Raw genomic sequence first — 19,582 nt, 5'->3', positions numbered from 1 at the left:
AGAACAAAATGCACACCTTTCTTTATGAAAAAGGAAGAAAGAAGTATAGAAAGAAGACCAAACGGCCCCCGCAAATCTTCGAGAACGCGGTAAACGCGCTCGGGCTTAGTGAAGCCTAAAAAAGTCAAATCCTCACATACAACATCTTATCTCTCGAGTTCTCGCGATTCCCTTGCGGCACCACGTGGGGCTATTGAACATCAATGCTCACGACATTTGAAGGGACCACAATTGAACAGAATACTCACAACTTGCCACGGGCTTCCTATGTAGTGAACACTCACGCCTCTTTGTACAAGCAGACGCAAAAAGTTTACGTCACCCCCTGGGCCCGACCAGTTCACTAACCCGAGAGGTGTACTGCAGAATCAAGCTGGTCGGGGCCCGGGGTGACGTAAACTTTTTGCGTCTGCTTGTACATGACTGTTTGACTTAATTCTCAGTTTCAAACATGTAGAAATCATCGCCATCTCTCAGTCAACAAGGGGTTCCGCAGCGATATGCTCAGATAGGTGCGTGTTTCCTTCTCGTGTTGCAACTTGCACCTAAGCAAGCTGTCTATATTTGCGGCGAGAATCTTCTATAGGAAAGCGTGTATGGAGAGAACAGACAGGTCAAGAGATCAAAATTTCCTGTCTATCATATGACCTGGCGTCGCGCCGCCAGCCGGGTGACATGTCAGATGAGGCTCTGCAAGATGTGAGGCTAGGTAAGGCTATACATACATGTGGAGGAGAAGGTTTGGGGTCCACAGCTACTACATATTGCAAAAATGAAAACTCAACATGATCATCCCGATTCTTTTAAGAGACTCCTTTAATAGAATACGTGGAAGCAAATCACGGAAGTAACACACCTTTACATAGAAATGAACAGGGATGCAGCTTGTAGAATCAGATGGGGTCTGATCACAAAACACAAAAATGCTCACATACTAAATATATCAATTCGACTTGAGCCGACTTGAGCCGACTTGAGCCGATGGCCTTGCGGCTGAAGGACACTGTTAAGCTCCGAACCTACATAGTCATACATACTGTCGTTCTCGAAAAGCTTGTCCGAGTTTTCCCGCAAAACTTGAGCAATTTGGCGGGAAACCTTGGACAAGCTTTTCGAGAACAACAGTAAATACAAAGCCAGCAAAAACGGCGCCATCCACTGGCGCAGCAGATGACGAAACTCAAGCTTTCAAGAGTATATGTAAGTGAGAGTAACTCTCAATGCAAAAAGTTCTAAAAGTAGCACTTGGCTGTTGAGTAGAAGTTGCATCGAGTTTGTAACGGTGAACTGGCGAATGGATGTTGATCAATCAAGTGTTCAGCGCTGTTCACAAGATTTGAAGCCGCTCTCATTATCTCATGAGGTCATCGATCACATCGATCACGATAAATTATAATTATTCTGTATGTACCGGTTCTTATTCCCGGAATCCCGATGCAATCATGGTATACACATACATTTGTATGGTACATAGAGAGCTGAGAGCAGTGAGAGCACAAATTACAATTGATATCGTGTGCTCGCGCTAATATTACGTACTACAAAGTTTAAAGGAACTGAGAAACAACACGCAATTGAAAAACGTATGATCAGCTTTGTACTCCGGTACATATGTATGTAGGTAAAACCATGCATGTGGAGTTGGGAAGAAATTTATAAAGGGCTTCAATGCCAAGAATAAGAGCTCGATTGTTTTTCTTACCTCCTGAATGGAAATTCCATTGAAAGCTGAGTAGATTTTTTCCCCTCCTTGTATTCTGATCCAGTGGCCCAAACCCACCATTTTAAAGGAGACCCGAGTCTTGGCTATATGAATTGCGTGTTAAAAATGGCTTCTTTGGGTGGGGCTCCGGTGGACTCCGGTGAAAGTGTGATTATGGAAGTCAACAAGACCGGCCGGAATGTGGCTTGGCTGTTGATTCTTTTTTCACGGTTCTTAGCAGCATCCTACCGCATGCCGGTGGCGCCGATGGTGAGCTTTTGTTGTATTGAAAAGATTTAATCAACCGAGCTCGAATCATGATGTTATCACATGATCGAGTTAGCTGTGAATAGCTGTGAATGAAAGATGATTTCTTCTTTTTGATTCTTAACAATTGCCAACTTCAAACCGGTTCAAATTGGTGGAATCCAGTGAATCATAAAAATTAATAGCTTGAGATTTAGATTCTATGTAGAAGACCAAGAGATTAAAATTGGACTTGAATTTCTACTGAGCAAGATTTAATTGAACCGACCGAAGTTTTTCAAGATAAAGCTGTCACCTCAAAAGCTCTTCCGAGCATCGCCGACCGAAAAAGCTCAGGTGATATTTTTAAATTTCACTTGTTCAAATTAAAAAAAAAACTCATTCGATCCTCATATACATATATAGAGATAAGCCACAGACGTCGAGAGCGGTGCACACCAATCATCTTCGCTGTGATTGATTCTAGAACACTTCATTTTGATTAAGTCTTGTGAAATATTCTTATTCGACAGAATCGCATCATCATACATCTATATAACAATCCCAAATCGAAATCATCTTTCCCGATAATCACCAATCCACAGCATCTTACTACATTTTGAGTAGCATTCTGAGCGATTGTCTTGGAAAGGCTTTCATCGTCTTCAGCTGACCTTTGACTGTTACTCATCTCAGTGTAAGCAAATCAGGCGACGAGTCTGACTTTTTTTAATCCTGTGAAATTTGGTTGCATAGACTGATTTGTGTTACTTCTTATAAAGCCAACCCTTACTTTGAATTAGTTCCTTTCGAAGATTTGACCTCCACTTCTTCTGATTAAGATTAATCAAATCGCATCTAAGCCAAACTCAAATTCAGAATAAGAAACCCTTGATCGAATCTAGAATTGGTTCAGAGACAACGTCATCATTAATAAATAACAACAACATCATCGAAATTGTTATTCTCCTTATAAGAAACCTATCATCGAGCAACTTACCTCCAAGTCTACTTTACTACTTCACTCATCATGTATCTTGACTTATCAGAAACAATAAACTCTTCGAGGTCAGTCTCATTGAGGTTCATCAAATCAGTTCTTCACCTTTCCTAATCTTTCTCTTTTGACTTCTTTTCTTACGTGTATACCAGTTCAAAAATGCTTTCACCAAGTACTGCTCCATCTGAATCATCGGTCTCTTCATCTCAATTGAGTACAAAAGGTGTCAAACCTGCCCGCTATCTCGCTCGGGTTGGTCCTATGCCATTCTCACCAACACAACCTAATAGCCAATTATGTGCTTCACCACTTCAATCGCCTTCGGCTTCATCATTCGAGCTCTCACCGATCACGATTGCTAGTTCATCACCATTGACCAAATCCAATTTGGCTATCCTTACTTCCCTAAACTTGAACCCATATCCTGAACCAATGGATGAAGTTTCACATTTCTCTGATGACTCGGAAGATTCAGAATCTACCGTTTCAAGTTTCAGAGAACCTTTGTTCGATGAAGAACAAGATCAGGATACAATAACAACAAGTTTACCTAGTTTTTTACAAACCTGTGAAGCGATTGGATCATCACATCAGAATAAACCGTCATCTAGAAATCATACTCCTAGTTGTTATCCAATCTCCAATCAAGAATCGGTTGTAGGACGTAATGAATATCCTTTTCCAATCTCAACTTAAACCTCAAACTTTTGATTTTTTCTCAAACTAGATACTTTCGATCACAGCATACATTATTACATTCTGATTTGTCCTCCTATCTGTGTATCATGTATCACGACTTATCCTTTTTCTTCCGTTCATCAGTATTGTTCTTTCAACATCTCATTGTACTTTTCTTGGATGATGCTTATCTAATAGACTTTGTTTCGTGCGATCTTTTCCTTAAAGGCTTTTTATTATCCCTGAACACTATTTATTTCAACTTTTTATCCCTGCTCACTTCCTTGAATTCTGCCTGCTTTTAAATGTGCACTTATTCATGTTAATGACTGATTTTGTTTATCGAGCTCATCACTTCTGTATTTATGCATAGTCTACATTACATGCTGCTCTATTGTTTTGATTTTTTTCTTTTATCGAATTCGAGTCAATCGATTCAGATCTGTGTTGAATTTGATAAGTTTGTTTTAAAGAGTTGATCTTTTGATATCACTCACCAATCAAGTTTCTTGACTTGTTTATGATCTGTTGGTATTTAACTTTGTTTTTTTCAACTTATCTAATCTCTTTCTTGGATGAAGAACTGTAGTATTCCCCAAAAGATCGAAATGATATATATGATTCGTCTTCAGCTAACATTCATTTTTTCAAAAATGTATGGCGGAAATGTTTTAAACCAGAACACTCACAAACATAAGAAACGTAACATATTAGTTAGGTGTGATGACTAAAAGCCCCTTGGTACACAAACCAAGAGACGATAAATTTCATTCATTCCTAACCTAACACCCCACGGGGTGGCTAGCGGACACATAAGTTAAAACAATCACGCTAAGATGATAACCTTTTAACAAAATGTGAAATGAGTCTTAAACCTAATATGGAATAACTGTAGCAAACTTTTTAAAGTAGTAACCACAAATTATCCTGGATAAATATCTTGAATAAAAGAATACTTGAACAATACACAACTTAATAAACGCCTAAAACTAATAAACTCCTGAACCAAAATAAAATAAGGGAGGAGTGGGTGGGAAGAAAAAATTTCTTTGAATGATAAGAACGATGTTTGCGAGTGAGATGTTAAAGAAAAGATGTTATCGAAAAGGAAACGGTAAAGAAGAAGTGGTAAACGAAGAATGACGTCAATCAAAAACCAACTTCTATATGATAAAATCCGACCCGTCAGATAACATGTAATGTAAATAGCCCTGTTGTTTTAACATTCCTATCTGTTAATAACAAGTGACCAACTTCAAAAAGAAGCTGCGTGAGGAGTCTGATGGAGTATACATGCGTACACCACGGGGCTGACCCGGCCCCGGGCAGGACATCGTCGAGGATGCTGCCGGGCAGCACCGGGCAGGCCCTGGCTCCGGCCAGCCCTTTTTAAGCCTGTTTGAGAGCTTAGGACGGATGCTTGATGACGTCAATTTTTCGAGAAAATTCCCTCAACAAGCCTTCAGCAATGCCTCCACAATTTTTTTTTGATGGCCTCGGCCCCAAGCAGCCCTGGAGCGGGGCCTTTCTCACTATTGCCAGGCTGGACTTAAGGCCCCGGGCTTGGCCTTGACCTTGCCCAAAAAACTCTTGGGCAGACTTGGCCGGGCAGGGCCAGGGCCGGGTCATAGCCATACCACAGGGTGAGTGTGACGTGACATGAACTGGGAGCTATTCATCTCAGACACCTCTTGTTTTCTATTCAGTTTAAATAAATGTGTCTGAGGTGTTCCTAGATGGGATACCACAGATACCATGGGGGACTTTGAGTCAGAATGGTGGCCTACAATGGTCAGGTCAGGCTCTAGCCCACCACTTGTCTGCAGCTCACCTGTGGCCAGCAGGGCGCCCTAGGGAGGTCTGTTCTCCTTGGCTTCACAAGGTGACCATGTGGTCCAAGGGTGGGGCAACTGCGGCCGCCAACAGCTCGCCTGCATCATAGCTGGTTGACTCAGGTTTTGCACGCGCAGGGCGACACAATCACCCTGAATTAATCAACACCCATTCTGCTGACTTTCTTGATGAGACTCCTAAAGAGGAAATTCTTGTTGAGCAAACATGTTTGCATTGTCTCCAGCAGTTGAATAATCAATCCCCTGTGTTCCAGGATTCCATCCACCCTTTTTGCACGACCACTGAAGCAAAATCTCTCTCTCAACTCGATCACTCACAATGAATCCCTTTGTTTTGATACACCAATCTCATTATCTCCCATTTTCAAACCAATTGAAACTTGTTTTGAAGGCTCAATTTGAAACAATTTAATCTCAAGCTGTGCAATATCCACGTCTTCTCAAACTCACAGCAACCATATTCAACCATATACTCCAAGGTACACTTTCTTTTTTTTGGTTTCCTTTGACCAAATTGCCAAACCATCTAACCCGCAATCTCCTAGGGGGGGCATTTGTTGGCAGCTCTGCAAACCACACCAAACAGTGATTCATTCAAGGTTAAGGATTGATGAGAGGTGTAAGTTGCAATTTGCTACTCTCTTAACCTAGATCAGGCCAAACTGACTGTTCTTTCATCTTTTGTTTCCCTGTCCAGGGTAACAACACCAGTTTCATTGATTTGAAACATATAATGGTTCTTTCAAATCTCAACCAACTCTCAAATCCTCTCTACTTAACTCTCATCCGCTGACTAATCACCTCATGTTGATAGACAAAAGTCTGTCTTCCTACTTCACTATTCTTGATCATCCTAATATTTCTTTCCAGGATTGAGTTTTAGATGTCCTTCAACTTACCTTTCCCTTTCACTTGATTCATATCTTAATATAATGATCAAATCTCCCATTCAGCACAATCCCACACAATTTTTGGGAATACCAACATGTCATCTTACCCAAACAAGCAAGCACTTCTATCATTTAACCCAACATCAAGTTGTAAAATAGGAGGTGTAAAAGAAGCTTACCATTTGGTGTCATTTTTAGCTGGTGAAGTATCTACCAACAAATTGTTCGCCATGGGTCTGCACAACTAAATCATCATGCTCATTGAGCAAATGCAAATATTTGAGTTTCCGATTTTGTCTTTCTATTTCTCATTCCTGTGAAGCAATCAAAGTTGTACAAATATCATAATTATTGTATCTCAAAGGCCTTTTCTCCATATCTGTAACCCCCTTCTGAGAAATTTACAGGCTTTCATGCCTATGGCTCCAATGTCATCAGTTTGATTGAAACTTTCTGAACACACACCATTTGCCAATTTTGATTTTTTGCCCTATTTGAACAATTTTATTCATTTTCCCCAAAGTATAAAATGATGGTCTGCTGGCCATTTTGTGCCACTCTCGACCACCAAAAATTGGCATACAAGTGCTTATGACTCTGAGCCACTGAAATGGTGTGCTTAGGTCTGGTCAAGAGACACCTCTCTGGAAAACTGAAGTTGTCACAATTCTAACCAGCCCCACACGGTCAAAACCCCCCGGTGGTGTAGGGCTGTGAGCCTCTGTGAGCCGGCTTTGAGTCTGACAAGGCTGCCTTGTACTTTGCCTGGCTCCATTTCTATCTGTTGCTCAGTCTCTAGCAACGCTGCCACGATACGATACTCGGTATAGTATTGAGGATACCCGGTAAAGTATCTTTTTCAAGATACTGTCTCGAACACGTATTGGTACAGTATAGCCCAATAGGATACAATACTGGATACCGTATTGAATTCCAAGATACTGTTCCCGGCTGGTTTGGGTACAGTATCCTTGATACTAGGTACAATACCGATACGTATCTAGTATCAGTGTTTTTGACAATACCATTACGATACTGATAAAGTATCGCGTATCTTAAACAATACTGGTAAGATATTGAGTATCTTTACACAATACTGGAAAAGTATTGTGTATCTTTGACAATACTATTATAGTATCGAGTATCTTTGGACGATACTGGACAAGTATTTTGCTGTATCACGTATCCCAGTTGCTTTTGTGCTAAATAAGATACTGAAAGGTACTGAAAGATACCGGGATACTATCCAGGACCCCAACTGGTAAAGTATCGGCCGCGGTACTATACTGGATACGGTATCGGATCCCAGGATACCATGTCAGGACCCAGCGAGTACAGTATCGCCGATACCAATACTGAGTATCGGGGGTAGGATACTGCAAAAAAGATACGATACCAATACTTTACTATGATTAGTAAAGTAAAGGTGGCAGCGTTGTCTCTAGGACCAGATCAGCTCTTTGTAAGTTGTCTTAGAGCATCCGCACTTGTGTGTCAACTCAGGAGCGGTAAGGTAAAATTTAACACAGATGTGGGGCCATTCACACACCCGTGAGAAATTAGCCCCATGGTAGTTAATTTTTGGTCTATTTGTGTTAGCCAATTGATAAATTTAACAATTGGCTAACTGTGTTAACACAGATTACAGCTTGTTCCCAGCAACTCCAACCCCAATGGAAAAACAACCTCTGGTTCTGTGGTACAGGTTTCAACACTCCTGCTTGATACATATAAGGATTATTAAGAAATGAAGAAAAGTAAAGAAAATCATGATTTTGTGACTAGTAACTCTGGCCAGACCCCCAATTGTCAACAAGGGAGCTTATTGAGCAAGGAAACAGCCATGTAACAAGTGATACAAGACTGTTACAGGCTGATTACATATGTCTTACATATGTAGGTAAGCACTTGAAAATAGTAATCAAGGAGAGAATAGCAGAAAATACTGTGAATCCATGGCTACTGACAATAAAAGGGCTTAAAATAAACTGGTAAGGGCTTCTGAAGGTTGGAATGGACAGATTAGTTAATTGTTAAAGCTATGTAAACTTTATATATAATGTAAAGGATGAGGAACAAAAGAAAAAAGACAAAAGCAAGGGTTTAATAACATCTGCATGTGTAATGATCTACTTTTTAGTATGATTGACCTTTAGTTCCCATGATCCCTGATTCACCCTTGTAATTCATTCTATCACAACCTTTCCTTTTAGCACAACTAGACATCCCATCTTGGAGGCCATCACATACCAAGAAGATCAGTTTCAAATGAACAGCTACTAAGTTGGGTTCCCAGTCCAACTTGGTTGCTTGAACTAAGACTATACATGGCTTTTAGAAACATTATAATAAAACAAAGCACACAGGATCATCTTCCATACAGCTAGCAGTATTCTATGTGGTCACTAAAATATGGTTGGCCTTTTTGAGGTTTTTTGGGGGTTAGCCAGGAAATACTACCATATAGAATTCTTGGTAGGAGAACCATGGCGATCAATGTTTTTGCCTCTTCAGGCGACAAGCCTGAGGAGCACCTGTTGATTCTCCAAAGTTTTTGGAGAGTTGCTTATTCATGTGATGAAGGTGACTCTTGAATGAAGGTTTTGGGTCTAGCCATAGGCCCAACCACTCGACTTTCCTCTTTGCAATTTGACTTCACCAAACTTGAAGTCAAGATGGGTCTGTAAAGACACAATCTTGACCAGATGCAGAGCTTCTGGCAGTGTTGCTGAGTTTGAAATGAAAAAGGGCACTGGGGTAATCAGGCCAGTAGTGATTAAATTGGGTAACAGGCAACTTCTAACTACAAAGCTATAAATATAAGAACACGTCTGTGCACAAGCAACAGGGATTTGATACAATGATATCACAAAAAAGATGAATGAGTAAAATAGCAGAAAAAGATTCTTTACAATGATTGCAAAAGTAGTCATACCTGGGGTAATCAGGCCAGTAGTGAGTAAATTGGCAAACAGGCCACTTTTAGCTACAAAGCTATAAGTATAAGAAAACACCTGAAAGTATCACAAGAATTAGTGAGAAAAGAAAAAGATAAATGTAGAGAAAAATAGAAAGCACAAACCTGTGCACAAGCAACAGGGATTTGATATGATGAGATCACAAAAAGATGAACAAGTATAATAGCAGAAAACTAAATGGAGAATATTTGCAAGTTTGATTTAGTAGTGAAATCACTTACAGATTCTTTTTGATGAGAGAAAAGAATCTGGGTTATTGACAACACTGGCTCTTTATAAAAAAACAAACACAAAAATTCCAACACACATGCTAACACCTGAAATTAGAAAGAAAATTGCAAGTCACACTTGACTTATTCCCAAAAGAAAGACAAACCCCTATCCTACTCATTTCATATTTGTCATATGACACATTTCATCACTGCTTGTATCCTTGTATCATTTGATCTCTTCTTGTAATAACCTTCTCAAGACTTTTGTCATTCTCAACACACATTAATTTGAAGTATTTGAAAAGACTTGATGTGTGGACTTGACATAAAATAAAGTAAACTATGATTTGAAAGTTATCAAAGAAACAGAAGTCCTTGACATTTGGGTGGTGAAATAGGGAAAAAAAGACTAAAAAGGAAAAACATGTGATATTGTACAATACCATGACAGGGTCAAGTTCCTTTTTGTTTGAGAATTGCATGAGTTGAGCTTTCTTCTTATCAAAGATTGCTACAATTTTATTGGGCCATTTAAGAGATTGGTTACTGTGTGATTTGAGTTTGATGAGGTTTTTGGCAATTGACGGTAATGCAATCAAGTGTACTACATCATCAATAAATCCAAGCAATAAAATATTGGAGTGAGGTCAGGGGGGCTTGTGCCCGGAAGTTTGAATTGTATATGCAATAGAGAATAACTGGGAGTGGGGAGCCTTGAGGTAAGCCATTTTTGATGTTAAATGCTTCTGATACATAATCTTGGAGTCTCAAATTGATGGATCTGTCACTTAGGAATCCTCTTATAAGGTTTATGCTGCATTTCAGGCAGTGGTGTTTATGAACAATGAACCAAAGTCTTTCCCTGTGGACTGATGGGTAAGCTGATTTGACGTTGAGGAATAAACCTGAAACAATTTTTCCCATTCTCCATTTTTCTTGAATCCAAGAGGTAAGTAGTAAGGGGGATCCATCAGTTCTGTGCTGTGCCCTACCTCCCATGTGACATAGTTCAATGATCTTAGTAAATTTGGCCCAGAAAGTCCGCCAATTTGTGAGCGTCTTTTCCAAGACTTTTCTGATGCAGCTCAAAAGTTCATTTGAGAGTATGTGTCTGGATCCAAATAGTTTTCCGTGTGATGGATGTCACAAGTGCATAGTTTAGGGAAGATAGCCAGAATAGAAGTGGACAGCATTGCCCCTCAAGAGTCAGACATGGTTGAATTCAAGTTTGGTCGTAGTAGTTGTACAGTCTGTAGAATTTCACCCGAGGATTCGGATTGAATGTCGTCAGAGGTGTTCGACAAAGAGCTTAGATCTCCACTAGCAGGTGTGCTAGCGGGAAATGGATAAGTAGCTGTGGGAGAGTGGGTGTTGTCTGAATCAGCTGATTCAGATGATTGCATTCAAAAACTCTTGACAGTCAAGATACCTCAGCTTGGCGCTGGGATCATAACCTGATGACACACAAAGCAAACTGTACAAGAGTGTCAGCACTCTATGTATAATATGAATGAGAAGTGAATAGAGATGAAATAGAGTGTGGCACAGAGGATGGAGTTTGAGAGAAGAATAAAACGAGATCAACACTCAAGCAACTAGAGGCTCTGGAGAGTATGGGTTTATATATGAAAGATACAAGCATTATGATGTGTATAAGCATATTAATAATTTGATATTGTGAATGAGATAGATATGAAATATGTGGGAGTGAATAAGACCAATGTGTAAATGTAATATTAGTGGTGAAAGAATATGAATGTGTACATCGTGTCAACAGGCCTTGGATGATAATTGTCACTGCCTTTTGCCACCCTTCCGGGAGATGGCCTGGTTGGAAGCATGCATTAAATATTTCACAAAGTGTTTCTTCAAAGACTGGAAGAGCTACCTTGCGGAGTTTGTTGGATATATTGTCCTTGCCTTTGGCCTTCTCAATTGGAGCTAGTTATATCACTTTCCAAAGTGTCAATCTCCAGTTTTGGGTAGTTTTTTGTTTTGTTTTGGATGGAATCCCAGAGGTTGATTGGATATCTGACAAATCTGCTTCAATATGTGCAACTGATGTTCCATGGAAAAGTAGGGAGACTTGTTCTTCTTTATCTGTAGCAACAGATCCATCTGGGTCAGATAAGATTAATGGGGCTACCTTCTTGAAAGATGTTGTCTCAGTGTATCTGGAAGATTTGAAAGTTTCCTGTCTTGTTCTGGTGGCTAGAAGTCATCTCCAGTGTAGCATCTTGGCTCTTGCGACCTGGCATTCAAAGTAACTTTGCCAATCAGAGCAGCACTTGTGAGCTTCCGGTAGGTTGGGGATGATCATCTATCTAGTGCACACTCTATTTGAGGAAGAGCAGAATCTAGGAAAGTAAGAGAGTGAGGTTTTCACGATCCTGGTGTGTGATCCTTGGAGGCTGGGAAATTGACTCTGTGGGGGAAGAAAGAAATTCTAGAGTGAAAGTTTTCAATTCTTCTTGAGACCCCTTGAGTCAAGGAGGGTGTATCACTGGTAGTGAGATGCCACTTCCCTCAGTACATCCCCGTGGGATATCCCTGGCGTATCTTGGAAAACAACAGTACTTCCCCATCATTATCACCCACACCTCCAGGTCCATCATAAACTGGCTGGTTTGAGTAGGCCCAAGAACAGGCATTAGGTTTACTAGATCCGCTGGCATTACCATTGTATGAGTGCAAGCCAGTATTCATGGGGGTGTTGGATCTGCAAACATTTTTGCCTGTGATGGGGTTGATGAATGCCTTAGGACCTCCATTGGCATAAGGATTGGTGTTGGTATGTCCAGGTATAAAGCCATTCATGTGCTCCGTGTCCCAAAGAGCTTCTCTCTCTAATTTGGTGTCTTGTACGTCATGATTGGCAAGCTCGCCATTTGCATTACGGATAGTCAAGGGGGTGGGAGATTTTTCCACCAAACACTTTACACCAGATTATCCGGTGTGAAAAAGCCACAGTGGAAAAATCAATCCCAGGGGGGTAAGTTGAATTTTCCACCGGATTTCATTTTTTCACGGGGTGGAAAATAATCTGGTGGAAAATGGCCGGTGGAGGAAGAGGACGACATTGACAAGACTAGATTCTTATCAGTAATTGGGTGTTTGGACTACCTTGCAGTGGCTACAAGACCCGACCTGACATATGCTACAAATTTCCTGGCACCCTTTTCTGCTTGACCAACAACTCAACGCTGGGCAGTGATCCAAGGCGTACTATGTTACCTAAAGACAACCGGTTGCGTCAGACTACATCTGAAACCTCTAATGAACAAAGTCAAGACCAGTCTACATACTTATGTTGATGCGAACTGGGGTGGCGAGTATTCCAAATCAGTTCATGGATACACAACTTTTTTTCTGGGTTGTCCCTTAGCCTGGACTTCAAAGCAACAGGGTTGTGTGGCAACATCAACCTGCCATGCAGAATACATGGAACTGGGTACGGCGGCAAGAGAGGCAGTTTGGTTGAGGAATTTAGTGGGAGATGTGGTAGGAGCAATGGGACCAGTAAAAATGTTCTGTGATAATACAGCAGCAATTCATGTATCAAAGGACAATTCATCAAACAAGAGAACAAGGCACACAGATAGAGAATTTTATTATGTGAATGAGCAGCTATTTAAGGGTACGGTGACTTTACATTGGGTGGAATTAAAACATCAAAAGGCAGATACTCTTACAAAGGCACTAGGCCCATTACTTTTTGAGGCTGGAAAGAAGAATTTGATGTTGACAACGTGATTTATTTGAATTTTCTTCAATGATTTTTTTTATTTTTTCGATTTGTTTTCTGTTAGTTTTTTTTTTGTTTTACTATTTGTTTTGTATGAGGATGTCTGAGGCTTGTCGTGGGGGGGTGTTGTAGAGAGGTGTATGCGTGCACGACTGCGCCTCAGCCAGTCACGTGACTTGTAGTAGATATAGTCTCCGATCCTTGGCGGAAGCTTCCACATCATCAACTGTGTGGAAGCTCAGCATGAGCCCCGCTCGCTCGGGAGCGGGGACCGGCGAAAATCCACCCCGAGCACTTTTTGGAAATGCATCCCGGCTTCCGAGCCGACCCCTCCCTGTCGGGGATCTTCATGTACGTCTTCAGACCGTCCCCCGCCACCGAAAATCGGGGGCCTACCGAAATATTGGTTCCCCGTCGGTTCCCCGTCGAGTGTTAGTCGGTAGAGCTTGCTAGATCAAAAAAATTCATAAATCTGCTTCACGAGCAAGTTCCGGCTGATATTCTACTGTTTTGTACAGGTATTTCATTGTATTTGATTCCTTATACTGATGTATGAGTTGTTACGAGGCCTTCCTCACCTTTCATTTCTCCCTATCTGCCCTCGATTCTACAGCTCTCTGCTATAGCTCGGTTCCCCGATAAAAACCGGGGATCCTCATACTCTTGCCCGGTCCCCGCTCCGTCGGAGTCGGTACGGTGCCGGGGGGCTGAGATACCTAGCCCGAGGCACCGTACCGACGGTACGGAAGCCGGAGATCCCCGAGCCCGCGGGAAACGGGGCTCATGCTGAGTGGAAGCCGACTCCTTGGAAGAGAGAACTGACGGGCTTATTGTCCTATTCATTATAGGTAATGATATCATCAACTGTGTGGAAGCCGACTCCTTGGGAGAGAGAACTGACGGGCTTATCGTCCTATTCATTATAGTAAGCTTAACTAAGCCCCTCTCGCGTGGCTGCGTCCGCGCCCCTCGAAGAGGGGCTTACACCGGACTCGTGTTTTTTGGCGGGTGAGCTCCAAAAGTTAAGTCCTCTTACGTTGTTTTTTGGACTTCCACTCAGACCCTCACCGTAGAATTTTGTGACCTTTGAGTATGTTTATCTTCATGAGATGCTACACATTCTCGTACAACTTTTATATGTTTTTGTTCAAAGCAAAGGTTTGCAAAAAGTGTTGCAAGTTTGATGAGACGTGTAGCTGCGAGTTTTCGCCGAAAAGGCTGTAAGTTTTATTGTGTCAGAAAAGTAGTTTTTTCCATTTTGTCATAAGCTTGAGGCGAGCACAAAAATTCCAAATCTTGTGGAAGGCCTGTACAGGCCCTCTTAAGCTGTTACAGGAGGACATAACAATCCGATCTGGCAACTTCCCCTGAAAGCGTCACAGAGCTGAGTGGTGGATAAAAGTGGTACAAGAATGTGTAGCATCTCATGAAGATAAACATACTCAAAGGTCACAAAATTCTACGGTGAGGGTCTGAGTGGAAGTCCAAAAAACAACGTAAGAGGACTTAACTTTTGGAGCTCACCCGCCAAAAAACACGAGTCCGGTGTAAGCCCCTCTTCGAGGGGCGCGGACGCAGCCGCGCGAGAGGGGCTTAGTTAAGCTTATCATTATAGTGACGATGCTCTTACGTTTCCAAAATTTGCTGACACCTGTGGCCAGGTGTGGGACTATTTGGACGCGGTGGAGGGCGAAACGTTACGTTTCCGGCGGCGCGGTGGGGATGCTCTAATAGTGAGAGAAGTGGACGCGGGAAAGGTCAAAATCAAAAATCCCAAAGCGTCAGACTGTGCTCCGCTCCACCCTCCTCTACCCTGCTCCACCGGTGCTCCGCTCTCACTCTCATTTCGAGAGCGGCGCGCTGGTTTGACAGCCCTTCAAGCCCCTTCAAGACTTTTGACAATTGGGGTCGGTCGGGCGAGCATGGGTAATAAAATTTCAAATCTTGTTGAAACGTCGCCTAGGTTCTGCGATTAGCTTAACAAAGCCCTCTCTGCGCGGCCGCGTCCGCGCGGCCGCGCAGAGAGGGCTTTGTTATAAGTTCTGCGAGGATCCTTTGCTTGGCTATCACTACTTCACTGACAAGTGAGCCGATTTTTACCGTGAGGACGGACGTCAACACTTGAAAGTAGCGATTAAATCTGCGCGGCCCTACTATTCCAGTGTTCAATACGGCCTGTTCTCTAAATTCACTCTTGGCACACTCTCACCTTCATCCCGTGTCCAATCTTCCGAGTGGAATTTAAACTCTTGGTGTTCAGGTCAGGATCACAACTTCGTCTGGTTCATATCTTATCTTTATCCAGACCTCCGTGCTATAGCAAACATACCAATACTTGAGCTCAGCTGCATTGAAACTAGCGGTCTTGTGATCACCAGCCCTTCAGTTGTCTTAACACCTTCTGCGACTTTAGAGTTATAATCTTCCCGATATCTGAATTCTTGAGCATGTTTCTAGACCAACAAGATGCTGCTCCCCGAAGGCCGGGGCGAGTTTCTACGATGGTAGTTCCGAAAAAGTCGGCCCTTTCCAAAATGATTCATGGTATTCACTGGCAGGCCTATGTGCGTTATTTCCCCTTTTCATTATGCTTGTATTTCAAGCCATTGACGTCTTCTGCTTCTGAAATTCCTGTTCCAGCCACTTGGTATGGGTAAGTGTTGGGTCTCTGTAGTTTTTGGATCATGTTTTGGCAGCGCTTATCGACTATAATAAGAGCCCTATAATAATTATGGATGCACTTTCCGATCATAGGAACGGCTTCGGTCTATATCTTGCTCTACAACTTGAAGAAGCATCCTGCATGGTGTCAGCTTTTTACGAATTTAAAGATAACTCTCGACATCACACTGACAAATCGCTTTCACAGTGACGAAGCTTGAGATCGTACTTTTCATCCTAAATTGCCTCATCTTTATATCTGCAACGTCGTTATTGGGGGTCCAAGGTATGCGACTTGATGTTTTGTGTCACCATTGGCAAACCGCCTCAACCACGTTTCCCACACTATAGCATTCCTTTACACGAAACAATTCAAACGGGTTATCATGGATCCCAATAGAAACTCGTTCATTCCAACTTTTGCTTTGAATTTGTACGTTTTTTGGGAGTGACCTTCCATTTGTCTTGGTTCCTGACTTCGATACAATCCTTCAGCGCCACCATCATTGTGGGGCTTGTAAACTATGTATGTTAGATCCTTTCATCAGAATTACAAGTAATCGCACGCACTGAAGCAACTTATTGATTGAATGTTACAGGGTATGTGAAGTTGGTTCACGTCAGCTGCACGCCGCGGTCTGACAAATTTTGGTTTACCTATACACACACTTCAAAAACATCTAGCGTAAGTCATCATCACATCGTCGTGTTGATCATGTCGATCGCGAGGCTGACAATGCTTCCTTTATCCAGTGTGCCAGCCGGACTCACCATCGAGGAGGTGTATGTGATATTTTGGGTATATGTGGCGATGTCATCAGTGTGAGTTGTGATCGAAAGAGTAAATAAGTGTATAGCTTTGCAAAACTCACCATTGCTGACTTCATGTTCGGGGTTTAACACCATCTCTTAGTGTTGCATTCTCTGTCATGACCATCTGGTTTTTAAGGCCAAGAGATCGTGAGAAAACTCCTGAATTTCGAGATACATAATCCTAAGCTCACACTTCTTCTCGTTGCAGCGTTGGGAAGCATGACACCCGGTGAGAAGATTTGTCTCCATGGAGTACGGATGATATATCTTACTGTTTGGATTTCCTACCATATACTCGATATAGCATGGGCCTTTCCTGTGTTCCCGTTGATGTTTACAGGGGTTGTGGCCATCAATGTCTTACGTATAGTGCCGTTAACTGACCCCCGAGCCGTCACTGTTGTTGTGGTAGGGCTTTTGGGCTTTGGCGGGGGAGCTTTCATGAGTATATTCTACTTGGTAAACCGATCTTTCTTCAAATCAGGATGATTAGCTTCAGGTTTATTGAATTCGCGTCTTGATTTCGAATGCAGTCGATTTTTTTACTCCGACTGATGCACACTGGATTCATGGCTGGTCATCAAGTGAGTGATCGACAATACACTATGACAAGCACTTCAGGCGCTTATGATTGTGACTTCCTAACCTTGTCACCATCTAGGCAAATGGTGCATTCGTGGCCGTGGGCCCTCCGGTACGTCTTCACAGCCTTATCAAATCACTGCCAATTTGTTTGACTGACTGATTTTTACTATTTTTCGTTCACATAGGGATTCAGTGGTCAGTAAGAGGCAAAGAGGCTCTCAATGTCGAAAATTTCGCCACCCTAACATCCATCCTCATCTTTCTCAACTCCTCAGCTTTGGTCTTCTTCCACATGGGAAAAGCGTGTCGAACAATGTATGATTTTATAAAGCTGATTATTATAGTACGAGTTCCTTAAGTCTGATATCCAATCTCATTGTTCTAACAGATTACCGGCCAACAAGCTTATCTCTGAATTAGCAGGCGAAGTTTGGTTCGCTGGATGTGTCTTCGTAGGAATCATGCTTACTGGCACTGCTTTCTTACTGTTCATCCTCGCCGTTATTCCCTATTGGAGTCGCTTACGTCAGTGTCCCTTATGATTTTCAATCCTTGGATCAAGAAGGCTGAGAATCTTTCAACATGAAACTTTTAGACAAACATCTTGACGAGATTTTGGGATGCTGGGCGACAACTTTTCCGAATGTCGGCCTCATCTTGTCACTGAAGTTCCTTGGAGAGACATTCAACTCTCCAACGTTCTTTGCGGTTCAGTTTGTGATGACTATGCTCATCATCATAGCATATGTGGCCGTCTTCTGTCTGACAGGGGTTGCAATCTACAAAGGGGTTATCTTTTCCAGTAATGACAAGGCGATCTTTGCGGATGACTATGACCTTGATAATATGAAGGTGAAGGTTGCAGATGAACGCAGCCTGGATTACCATGCGTAGTAACTCATCTATTTTTTAAATCTTCTTGTTTGCTCTCGACTTGGAATTTGGAAGTCACTTATTATGTCGCACTATTGTTTTCAAACACTTTCATGTACTACAATTTCTCTGCAGATACAACTAGATATTCCAGATCTTAGATTTGCCCAAAGGCAAAGTGCTTTCTTCTCTCAAATTACACTTCTTTCAAAATGACAAATTAGAGCAACCCCTATCATGGGGGTGATTTATTGAAGCACAAAAATTAATCATGCATGTTTTACCAAAGTTGGTAACCACATGAAATCCATTGAAAGTTGGCACGTAGTGTTGACTAAAGGGAATGGGGGTAGTGGGAAGCAGACCTAGGCAAAGAATAGCAATTGAGTTCACACACGGGGGCAAAGTCAAAAACCACTCACAAAAGATTGGCATAAATATTGGCCTGCGGAATTGACCACATTGTTTCTTCTTTCATGTTTTCATCTCTGTCTCTTGCCAGTCAAAATTGTCCTCAGAAAGAAAATTGTTGCACAAAAACATTTTACAAAAAATCTGTTTCCTCCTCAAAATTGATTTTATTCAGCTAGTAATCCCAATACATACTAACTAGAGCAGAGGTGGGCATTTCTGCCGTAGAAGTTTAAGATTGTGTGTTGTAATCATAGATGCAAGACATATCTATATCTCAGACCCGCATTGCAATACAAACATCTACTCTAGACTAATTCTCAAGAGTGTAAAAGTAATAATCAAGTCCTTATTACAAAATAATGAGAAAACCAAAACTAAAACCAAGTAAACCAATTAAAAAACATCCAATCAGTGGGGTCCAAATCAAAAGGAAAAAAAGGATTATTGCTACAATTTTCTTCAAAACAACAAGCAAAAAAGCATCCCCACATAATGACCATCGAAAAAAACAGAAACATCATCCCAAAGATAACCTCCTATAAAGTGATTGTTGGAGTTGAGTAAAGAAAGGCCTTTGCTATTTGCAGCCTGTAAGAAAACCATGTAGGAGCTTCCAAAACAGCACCTACATGGGTGTTTCCCACAAAAAAGCACCTACAATTATGATGTAGGCGCTCAGAACCATCCAAAATGAAGCCTACATCTTAAAGAACCCCTGTAGGCGTCATTTGGTTACACCTACATTCAAAAAATGACATGTAGGCATGATTTCCAAGCGCCTACATTCAATTTCCAGCTCAAATAAGCGCCTACATGCAGTCTTTCATATGTAGGCGCTACAAATCCAGCACCTACAACTGCAGACTGGTCTGACGGGTAATGAAGAACAATTTTCAAGTCAAAATGAGAGTATTGGAAGACAGAAAAAGCAG

At 41.7% G+C, this 19,582-nt stretch overlaps 2 protein-coding genes across 2 annotated transcripts; both read left to right on the top strand.

Moving 5' to 3' along the window:
• Positions 1–2,543: 2,543 nt before the first annotated feature.
• On the top strand, positions 2,544–4,263 carry MELLADRAFT_71533 (uncharacterized protein; the record flags this gene model as incomplete). Its single annotated transcript, XM_007408400.1, has 3 exons — positions 2,544–2,645; positions 2,731–3,016; positions 3,101–4,263. 2 exons carry the CDS (start codon positions 2,979–2,981, stop codon positions 3,642–3,644), a joined length of 582 nt encoding a protein of 193 aa, XP_007408462.1.
• An 11,300-nt stretch (positions 4,264–15,563) lies between these two features.
• On the top strand, positions 15,564–18,496 carry MELLADRAFT_55703 (uncharacterized protein; the record flags this gene model as incomplete). The annotated part of the gene is made up of 16 exons (XM_007408401.1): positions 15,564–15,868; positions 15,945–15,957; positions 16,059–16,112; positions 16,174–16,251; positions 16,317–16,398; positions 16,461–16,493; positions 16,719–16,787; positions 16,879–16,925; positions 16,987–17,007; positions 17,083–17,237; positions 17,312–17,362; positions 17,440–17,472; positions 17,549–17,558; positions 17,639–17,678; positions 17,752–17,888; positions 17,959–18,496. 16 exons carry the CDS (start codon positions 15,839–15,841, stop codon positions 18,255–18,257), a joined length of 1,152 nt encoding a protein of 383 aa, XP_007408463.1.
• Between the last annotated feature and the right edge of the window lie 1,086 nt (positions 18,497–19,582).

This window comes from Melampsora larici-populina (assembly GCF_000204055.1).
Source record: "Melampsora larici-populina 98AG31 unplaced genomic scaffold MELLAscaffold_12, whole genome shotgun sequence".
NCBI classification, from domain to species: Eukaryota; Fungi; Basidiomycota; class Pucciniomycetes; order Pucciniales; family Melampsoraceae; genus Melampsora; species Melampsora laricis-populina.
This window is presented reverse-complemented; position numbering and strand designations above follow the sequence as displayed.